Source organism: Gastrolobium bilobum, unplaced genomic scaffold (genome assembly GCF_033153095.1).
Source record: "Gastrolobium bilobum isolate Gb01-03AN ecotype WA unplaced genomic scaffold, APGP_CSIRO_Gbil_v1 utg159840, whole genome shotgun sequence".
Classification (NCBI taxonomy): domain Eukaryota; kingdom Viridiplantae; phylum Streptophyta; class Magnoliopsida; order Fabales; family Fabaceae; genus Gastrolobium; species Gastrolobium bilobum.
The window spans coordinates 21754-32754 of NW_026898755.1; the positions used below are offsets into that span (position 1 = coordinate 21754).

The following is an 11001-nucleotide window of genomic DNA, read 5'->3' on the forward strand; positions in this document are numbered from 1 at the left end:
AGCATTTAAACCCCATAAGGGGTGTTAAGGCGCGAAATTGGGTTAGGAAAGGGTTAAATAAAAAAAGTAAAAGTGAAATGAATCATGCATAATTTTTTTTTTTTTGTACAAAATGAATCATGAATTTAATAAAGGTTTTGGATTAATATTGGTGTCCAACCCAAGTGGAGGATTATTACTTAACCCATTGGGTAATATCTTGGTCTTATGCAGGGGTGTTAATCAACTGATCTAAATCAATTTAAATCGTGGTAACCGAACCGAACAATCGAAAACTGAAAAAAAAATCCGCAAATTTTAATTAGATTGAATCAGTTTTCGGATTGGTTGATGAAAATCGCTTCAATCCAAACCGAGCCAATATATTAATTCCCTTCTACCTAATTGGGTCTTTTCTTAGTCATAGCCCAAAAATTTATAAACCAAGATCCATTAACTCATCAACTAAACTCAAGAAAAAAATCTAGTCACTCTCATCAACGAAATTTTATCTGTGTAGAACTTCATATCTCATTGCCACAAAAAAAAAACTATATTATCGTTTAATGATACTTTTGTATTTCAAAAAAAAATATTTATAAAACCAATATATTTAAAAGATTTTATTTGAACAATAATCGTGAAACAAATTTTAGGATTTTCAAAAAACTAAAAACAGATTCAATCCAAATCGAAAAAAATTGGATCGGATCGAATTGAATTTGAAAAAAAATCCAAACCGAATGGATAATTACATGATCAAATAGAAGGGATTGAATCAGATAATTTTTTCTTCCAAAAACGATCCAATTCAGATCGCGAATACCTATACTCTGTCAGAGTCCTCTTAACAGAACAAAATAAACTGAGCCCGTTTGTTTGCACTTTTGAAAAAATTAACTTTTATCTCTTCTTTATTTTAGAAGTCCTTTTTATAAAAGTTAAAGCTATTTATATTTTTATAAAAATATTTAGATTTTGAAAAATATATTTGACTTTTGACTTCTACTTTTTTTAGAAGTTAAAATTTTTAGCTTCAGAAAAAAGTAGATTTTTGATTTTTTTTGTGACTTATGCTTTTTTTAAAAGCAAGCATCCAAACTAACTAAAAATGAAAAGTGCTTTTTTTCAAAAAAAAAAAAGCAACTTCTGGAGAGAAAAAAAACCCATCCAAACGGGCCCTTAGTACCGGTAGGCAACAAACAAAAATATCAGCTATTAATTACCTTGAATTTCCCCTCTTCCTTCCTTTCCAGTTTTGAGTTGTTTTTTTTCCCCTTCCTTTTCCATTTCTGCTCTTCAAAATGCAATTTTCAAATGGAACTTCGACATAGTAATTACCGAGTACTATGACTTACCCGAGCTAGGTAGTGAGCTGGCTTATTTTGATATCCCTTTTCTTGGTTTAAATTTTCGTCTATGCTTACTTGGTTTCTCATAATTGCAGTTTCTTGTCAGTGCTTTTTCGCTTTTCTTTGTATTGTTCCAGCTTCACTACATTTATAGTCTACATCAGATATTCTAGGACTCTCTTGAGTCTTTCCTGCTATATATAATTTTCTTTAGCCAGAAAATAAGTAGAACAATATCCGAATATGGTCAATTAGTTGGCCAAAGACAACTTTAAAGCATTAGTGAACCGAAGATTTACCTTCTTAATCGAATGGGGGATTTTGAAGCCAACACAGGTAACAGGATGACAGAGCTTAAAAACTTATATTAATTATTAAGGCAACAAATAGGTATAAAGTATTAAATTGCTCTATAAGTGGCAGCAGACCAGCCAATAATCAACTATCGTTTGAAGATCTTAGAATTGTTAGAAGTATTCATTATACAACCCAGTAAGTCCCTAATAAATTTACAAACTCAAATCAAAAGAAAAATAATATTACTGTAATAAATGCAATATATTGCAACAAAACTACATCCTAGTATTCTCACATACTACAGTGTCTCACGTGACAAATGGACTGGAGAGGTTTTTGGAGAAGACAGAAAAGGTTTGGGTGGTATTTGCAACAACTCAATACTACCTTCTAGCATTTCTATCACTTTACTTATGGCTGGTCGAGTTGAAGGGTCGGTTTGGATGCACCATAAGCCCACTATTGTCATCTTTCTCATCTTTTCGTCATCACTTTCATTTCTTATATTCCGAAGACCAAGCTCCTGATTTGATTCAAGACGATTGTAAATCCAATGAGGAAAATATATTTCACTGGAACGGTCAACTTTAGCATTAATATTTTTTCTCATCCCAACCATTTCTAAGACCATCATTCCATAACTGTAAACATCTGACTTATGTGATACTGCACCAAAATTCCTAGAAAATACCTCTGGCGCAATATACCCTGCAGTTCCTCTTGCACCAAATATGGATACTATACTTTCTTCTCTTGTGCAAATTTTTGCAAGTCCAAAATCTGAAATCTTGGGGCTGAAATTCTCATCCAAGAGAATGTTATGAGGCTTTATGTCAAAATGCAAGATTCTAGTGTTGCAACCTCTATGCAGGTACTCTAACCCACGAGCAACCCCAATTGCAATATCATACAATGTTTTGCAATCCAATTGGCGAGCAACCTGTAACGGATTTTTGTCTTCATATATGAACTTCTCAAGAGATCCATTAGGCATAAATTCGTATATTAGAGCCCTTTCGGAACCGTCCAAACAGAATCCAAGAAGAGTAACAATGTTAACATGTGAAGTCTTACTAATACTTGCAACTTCATTGATGAATTCTTCTCCGTTACCTTTTGATTTGCTTAAAATCTTGACGGCAACAACACGTCCATCATGTAACTTCCCTTTGTATACACATCCGTATCCTCCTTGGCCTAATTTGTTTCTGAAAGAGTTGGTAATTTTCTTGACCTCTGAATAACTGTACCTGGCGGTAGGGAGGGGTCCATGTTCCTTCAAAAACTCCTCAATAATCTTATGGGTTGGTTTGGCCTTCCAAAACAAAAGATATAGGGGAGAGAAGATCTTTGTCCTAAAGCAGCAAGCCAAGACCATCAGCACTGCAACTCCAGCAGTCACCAAGGACACTGCAGAATTTATTTAATATATTTAGCGTCAAGTAAGAAAGTAAGGAACTGTATATATGAACAAAAGTCTCAAAACATGCTCGTAGGCTATCCTTTCAGTTGATTTAACTGGACTAAATTTTGGCTGTGTACTACGCAAACAATGTAATATATAAAATCTTCACAGTACATATGGGGTCTTAACAAAAATGATAAAATTGAATTGGGTATGCTTATAGTGCTCTACCTGTTGCCACTATCGGCATCTTCTTTCCGATTTTATCTGCAAAACAGAACAAAGAAAAAGAGAGAAAATCAAAGAAAATGATTTAAACTTTTTAAATTTATATTAAACATTTGCTAACGCAACCCTCTGTAGTTATTTTTTATAATTTAAGAATTATACCGTAACTGTTGGCACAATAAAATCTCCCTCCGTTGTCGAGTTGACACTGCCCTCTCTGTAAATGGTGACAATTGGCACATTCATCTGTTAATTTTACTTCAACGTTGATATCAGCGTTTACGAATGTAAATGGGTCATAAGAGTCGGGCACGTCTTTAATTGGAAGCTGGACCTTTGCACATGCTGTCAAAGCATAATTAGCAGTGATTTCTGGCCCGTAGTAGAGATCGTAGTCATGGCACTTTGTATAATTAAACATATATATTGGGGGCCTGACATGGAGGGTTTGGTTGCACCTAAACAGGGTTGCTTTAGTTCTGATACTAAAAGCACCAAAATGGAAGGTGGGAGGAAGAGTGTAATTGTACGTGAAAGCTTCACAATTTCTGGATTGCAGAAGTTGATACAGATTGTTGTCTCTAACTTGTAAAGTTGTAACAGTGGGACCTAGGGGAACCTGATCAACGCGTATAACCAGAAACCATTTCCCTTGATTGACTAATTGGATCTCTTTTGGCTTCATTGGATGATCATCACAATTGTGTATGGCCAATAAGCCACAGTCTTGGCGTTCTGTTGTAGTGAAAGGGAAGCTGATATTGCCAACATATCCACATTGAAATGAAGGAGGGCACTCTCCTTTGTAGCCATTCCCATCTCCAGCCGCCAAGGGAAGTACCATTATAAGGTGACAAAACAAAAGGAAGAGAAATTCATAAACTGGAGCCATATCCTTCCTGAATCACCCAGTATGTTAAGGAGCTAATAATCCCTTGTTATTTTGCCCATTCTTCCCAATACGGTGCCTATATGAGCTACTTAATACGCCAGTTGACTTGGACAATGGCAATGGAAGACTTCAGCCTAACTAGTCCGGAAAAAAACAGTAGTGAGGCAGCCACACGGTTAACCATTTTCACCAGTTGACGAGCGGCAGAAAGACTTGACATTTTGAAACTAAAAGTCTCTTATACATCTTACACAACTATGGCTTGTGGCCTGAACTTTTTTATTTTTTATTTTTTATTTGCCTTTTTGGTGCGTTGTTAAAACATGTACAAGAAAAATAGATTGGAACTATTAATAAATCTTGTGTGTTTGATAAAGTTCTCAATAAAGGAAACGAAAATGAAAACAAGACAAGTACAGGAAACCAAAAATAAAATAGATACAAACAACTGAATAAAGGTTCTCCTACCGTCTTTTCTACTCGAACGAAATGTCCAATATACATTAATTTGTGGATGATTTTATTTGGTAGATATGATTCAATTATAATCTTCTTCCATTTCATCTGCCCGCAGAGGCCAAATGACGTGAAAATTCAGTCATGTAATCACTGCTGACATGCAAATAGCCAAACGGACTTCGCAAATTTGAAAGTTCAAATACTTGTGGTGAAGCTAACATAAACTGAATTATATAAATTGAAAAGAATATATTCATTGGCTTTTGGATTTAGACGCGACATCAAACCCATAAACTCAATAAGATAACCCTTATATTGGGGCTGTCATACCACTCAACACACTAGCAACAACTAGGGGATGGATTAGACCGGCCCACCGGGGTCTATGATCTAATTTATATTAGGTCAAATTTAACTTATTATAAATAGTCAAATAGAACATGTCTATACTTTAAAAAAAATATTTAAAAAGCAGGTCATATGTTTTTTTATACATGTCGGACCTATAAGTCTACATGCTGACCCATGTCATATTATTTATTTTAAATAAAATTATTATTTTAATAATTTTAAATAATAAAATAATATTATTTTAGTTATTTTTTTATTATTGAATGTTTAATAGGCTTAAACAGCCTAGGTCAAAGTTTTTATTTTTTTAAATATAAATCAGGTTTTTAAATATAAATCAGGCCAGACTTGTAATTTGGACTTGCACAGGCGACTAATAGGCCAGATCAAGTTTAAGGTTTTTTACATAGGCCGAACATATTTAAGTCAAAATCTAGCATAACCTATTTAGGCTCCCAGCAACAACAAAATTATCCCGTGCAAATAAAACCTCTTAAAATTATGGGTTATTAAAGTTATTTGAATTTCTCTCTCTGGGATACCCCAGCCCCTGCATCCTTTATCTCTTCCGAAAGTACTGGGGATAATCTTGAAAGTAAATAAACTTTATGGCAAAGATGCTCACAGATTTATTAGAATAACAGTTATTTAGTAAATGATATGAAGCAATAAAATCTTCTTTGTAATTTATTTATTTTGGTAAGGTAACACTACTTACTCAGGCAATTTCATGAGTACTCATTAATTGGAACTGGGATGTGCAGCATATCACACACACTTAATTTGGAGCTGCTCTACATTCTAGAAGAAGAAATTTTTGTAAAACTTTCGAGTACCATACTGATCTTATATTTACTAATCAGGACCACCTATCTCGTAACCAAGAACAAAGACGAACGAACGGGCAACAAATATGGGAATATAGTTACAATGAAGCTAGTTATAAGATAAGGACTTCCTTGTCTGCCATTGATTTTGACAATTCTTGCAGCACTTATTATGTTGAAAAATGTGTCTTGGATTAAATCTTAAGCAGGAGTGAGACATGGAAATAGTGTTTTGCTTATTTTAACTTCTAATTATTGTTGCTTTTTCCACACCGCATTACACGAATGTGACAGACTTATTCACTAGATTTGTTAGAAATCATAACACTCGTCACAATCAAGCCTTACCGGAAATAAGATGTTCCAGTTATCTGAGATAACACAATATTAGAAGTTGTTGGCAGTATTTGCTCGGAATGCGCTCCATGTACGTGGAAAATACTTCCGCTTGGAAGTGTTTGATCGTAGGTAGACAGTATTATCATATAACGTGCTTAGAGATATTTATCAGAGACATCTAATTGGCTCTAAGGCCAATATATCAATCACTATGCAAAAGCAATAGGCTTATAGTCAACTTATGAGTGTGTGTGCTCAATGTTGGCAACAAGAGTAATTAGGCTCAAAGTGTGTACTTGAGAGGTTTTAACCCTTTATTTATAGAAGAGGTTACATGTAGATTTAGATTTCTAGTAGGAGTGTGATTTCTTGGGATAGGATGATTGGATTATCCTCTAATATTGTTAGGATAAATCTCAATCTTATATTGGATAGGATGTTGAGATATGGATCTAGTTCATAACAGTTGCCCCCAATCCGGTAGTTTGAGTGTTTAGGCTGTCGGGTTGTAATATTTTTCTTGCATCTCAGACGCGTCTAGGTCCGTCCTTAATTGGCATTCTTGAGTCGCTTTGCACGCATTTCTTTCATGGGGTTCTGTCCTTTTTTGTGTTGTAAAGTACATTGTTGAGTTTTTTTCGGCCTTTGTCTTTATTGACATGTCATTTCAATTTCAACTTTTATCATGCTTTTATGATGCATCTTGACGTTCTTTTTGTAAAAGTTGCTTTAGCTCAAAGTGTTGCCGAGGCTATATATCCTTTGTAAACCCGGATTGTCTTTCCGAGACTCTAATTTGTACTTCTTTCCGGGCTGCTTTAGAGATTTGGCCTTGTTATGTGATTTTTTGTCCCTTATTCCATTTGTTATTCGATCTTCGTCCATGATTCTGAGTGAGTAAAATTGTGTATCGAAATGCCAATTTATTTTATACTTTACTCTTTGCTGATTTAGGGGCCTCCGAGCTCTTATTAAATTCATAATTGATATTGCCGGGTTTGTTCTCGGTCCTTTTTTGATTTGGTAATTTGAATTCCCCTTTCTTTCTCTGTTTACGGAGTTGGGTTCTTTCGCGTCAAAATTAGCCCGACTTTATTGCCGTAACTTTGATTTTGGAATGGCTTCCTTCGCCTGATGACCAGAGTTTGGCGAGGCAGTGTTTGCTTCTTTAATTTTGAGCCCAACTTCTCTTGTCGTGATTGTTTATCTTGACTTGGCTTCTTTAAGGAAGCAATATTGTTTGCAGGTGCTCTTGTATTTGACTTGTTTTGCCGCAATCTTAAGCTTACGAAGGTGATATTTGCCTCCTTGGCTTTGAGCCCACAACGTTTGTCATGGGTTTTTTTTGTCTAAGCCTCACCTCTTTGGTGATGACTTTTTCATCTGAGCTCGACTTACTTCGCCGTGGCTTTTTACTTTAAGCCTCGCTTCCTTAGCAGTTGATTTTTTATCTGAGCTCGACCTATTGCGTCGCGAGCCTTGTCACTTGACTTCGTTGCCAAAATCTTGAATAGTAGCCCGACATTGTATGTAGAGTTTTTCTTATATCGACTTGACTTTGTTGCCGCAATCTTAAGTTACTAGGATGGTTTTCCGCCTTCTTCATTTTTATCCCGGCTTCACATACTGTGGCTTTCTTTAAATTGACTTGGCTCTTGCCTTGTCTACGCTTTTGAAGGCGATACCTTTGCCTTTCTGATTTTAGCCCGACTTAACATACCGTGGCTTTATTGTTGGACTAGACTTTTTGCCAGTCTTGTTTGTGAAGGTTGTATTCGCCTTCTTGAGCCCGACTTATCATACCGTGGCTTTTGTATTAGTGACTTGGCCATAGTCGCTTTATATTTCTGGAATTAGCTTTCACCATATTTTGTCTGAGACTGGCTTCGCATACCATGGCTTTCCATTGTGACTGACTTCTTTCTCCAAAGTCTTATATTTATGGAGGCGGATTTCGCCTCTTTGAATTGAAACTTGGCTTCTTCTGCCATGGCTTTTTCATTTGAGCCCCGCTTCATTCGCGGTGGCCTTTCTATCCGAATTCAACTTCTTACGCCGTGGTTTTAGTTTTGGCTCGATTTCGCACAATGAGATCTTTAGTAGCATGAATTTGACCTGCTTTTTGCAAAGGTGCGTTATTCTTTAAGGAGTACGGCTCCTCTTACCGCATCTTCCCCCTTTTGGATTTAGCTTACTGCCTACGTCTTGAGTTTATGGGGGGCTATTTTTGTCTTTTTGCTTGAGCTGGGCTGAGTTGAAGCTCAAGGCCGAGGCCGAGATGATAATCTTGAAGCCCTTGGCTGAGCTGAGTTGGAGCTCAAGGCTAAGGTCGAGCTGATAATCTTGAGTTGGAGCTCAAGGCTGAGGCTGAGTTGTTAATCTTGAAGCCCTTGACTGGGCTGAGCTCAAGCGAACTAATAAACTTGAAGCCCTTCGCTGGGCTGAGTTGAAGCTCAAGGTCGAGGCCGAGCGGTTAATCTTGAAGCCCTTAGCTAGGCTGAGTTGAAGCTAAAGGCTGAGGCTAAGCTATTAAACTTGAAGCCCATAGCTGGGCTGAGCTCAAGGCCGAGGCCGAGTTAATAAACTTGAAGCCCTTGGCTGGCTGAGTTGGAGCTCAAGGCTGAGTCTGAGCATTTAATCTTGAAGACCTTGATATGCCTCCAGCATATATATGATTTTAAGCCAAAAAAGAGGAAGAATCTTGATCAATCTTGAATGAAAAAGCTCATAATTGCTAACAAATTGATAAATCCTAATCAGATATCTTGTCACTGATTTTCTATATTTTTGTAGGAAAAAGTTCAAGAAAGAGGCCCAATTGTGTAGCACAAGGAAATACAAGATTTGATCCACCGCGCTACTAGCGCGGCACTTAGCGCCATCATCATCTTTCAACACAGTGCATCCGCGCTATCAGCGCGAGATCCACGCTAGTAGCGCGAAGATACTGCCTCCAAACAAAAGTTCCACGCTATCAGTGCCAAACTAGCTCTAGTAGCGCGGGAAGCACGTGACAGTTTTAATTCTTATGTCAGAAAGTATCCGGAGGAGATTGAAATCAAGAGATATGATCAAGATTTGAATCAGAGAAAAAAGTCTATAAAAGGGAGACAGAGAACCCTTAGAAAGACATCTTTGACTGGAAAGAATTGTGAGAATCAAAGAATTGAGAGAATTTTTGGAGACTCACACTGGAGATCAGGATTCTAACAAAGTTGAAGACCGAAGATCAATGATTCTTCCGTTTCATCTTCTTCTTTTTTTCTGTTGCTGTTATGAGTTCTTTTAATTATTTTAATTTGTTAAAGTCAGATATGTATGACTAAGTTCTTTTTGTAGTTGGAATCACAGATCGAATGTCAATCCTTTATATGTTTTAAATTGTTTTTATAATTAATGTAATTTATGCAGATTTATTCTACCTGTGTTAATTCTTCCAAATCCTTGATAGAATTGATCGCTCTATTATAGGATTTTGAGGGTTAGAGCTCACAATAGACATATTGGGGTTTTAATCTAGACAAGGGTAGAATAACAATTTGTATATGATCTAGACATAGGCTCACATAGATTGCAGACTTTTAATTCATTTGCTTAAAGCTTATTTCAAGAGGAATTACTAAGACACTAGGATTCTAATTGGGTTAAAGGGTTGAAAACACTAAGACATTAGGGTTCAACTATTTAATAGGGAAATAATGAATTGTCTGAGGTGAAATACATCCTGACAATTTAAGAATATAAGGGAAGATCGAAGGTGAAGTACATCCTGACTACAGTTCTTTTACAAATTCAATTATCTCTTTGATATTCTTAATTAATTCTTGCATGCTTTTAACTATTTCTGTTTTTAAATTTCTGTCAACAAATATTTTCAAAATCAAACTGAGTTTTTCCAAATTAAGGGGAATAGTTAAATTAATACTTGGTGTATTAATCCTCGAGGGAACGATATCTTACTTATCACTTTTATTACTTGAAACGAACGATATACTTGCCGATTTCGCAACAGCCCTTGGCTGGGATGAGTTGAAGCTCAAGGCTGAGGCTAAACTGTTAAAATTGAAGCCCTTGGCTGGGCTGAGTTGGAGCTCAAGTCTGAGACTGAACATTTAATCTTGAAGCCCTTGGTTGAGATGAGTTGAAGCTCAAGGCTGAGGCCAAACTATTAACCTTGAAGCCCTTGACTGGGCTGAGCTCAACGCTAAGGCCGAGCTAATAAACTTAAAGCCATTCGCTGAACTAAGCTCAAGGGTGAAGCTGAGCTAATAAAATTGAAGTCCTTAGCTGGGCTGAGTTGAAGCTCAGGGTCGAGACCGAGCTGTTAATCTTGAAGCCCGGGCTGGGCTGAGTTGAAGCTCAAGGCTAAAATCAAGCTGTTAATCTTGAAGCCCTTGACTGGGCTGAGTTGAAGCTCAAGGCTGGGGTCGAGCGGTTAGACTTAAAGCCCTTGGCTAGGCTGGGGTCGAGCGGTTAGACTTAAAGCCCTTGGCTAGGCTGAGCTCAAACTTAAGGCCGAGCTAATAAACTTGAATTCCTTAGATGGGCTGAGTTGAAGCTCAAGGCTGAGGCCAAGCTGTTAAACTTGAATCCCTTAGATGAGCTGAGTTGAAGCTCAAGGCCGAGGCCAAGCTGTTAAACTTGAAACCCTTAGCTGGGCTGAATTGAAGCTCAAGGCTCAAGATCGAACTGTTAAACTTGAAGCCCTCTAATATTATTAGGATAAATCTAGATAGATTGTTGAGATATGGATCCAGTCCATAACAGGAAGCATACTACACCAAGAAGACGCATTACCAAACATTGGATAATTCAAATTACTATTAATCAGGCTGATGCTACAAGCAAATGCCTTGTATAAGTGATAAGCAT

At 36.8% G+C, this 11001-nt stretch overlaps 1 protein-coding gene across 1 annotated transcript; it reads right to left on the reverse strand.

Annotated features, from left to right (window-relative positions):
* Positions 1-1825: 1825 nt before the first annotated feature.
* LOC133283865 (LEAF RUST 10 DISEASE-RESISTANCE LOCUS RECEPTOR-LIKE PROTEIN KINASE-like 2.4) lies at positions 1826-4327 on the reverse strand. The gene is made up of 3 exons (XM_061480788.1): positions 3424-4327; positions 3265-3300; positions 1826-3038 (listed from the first exon to the last, which is right to left on the reverse strand). The coding sequence occupies exons 1-3, from the start codon at positions 4151-4153 to the stop codon at positions 1927-1929; spliced, it is 1878 nt and encodes a 625-aa protein (XP_061336772.1). The 5' UTR covers positions 4154-4327; the 3' UTR covers positions 1826-1926.
* Positions 4328-11001: the final 6674 nt, after the last annotated feature.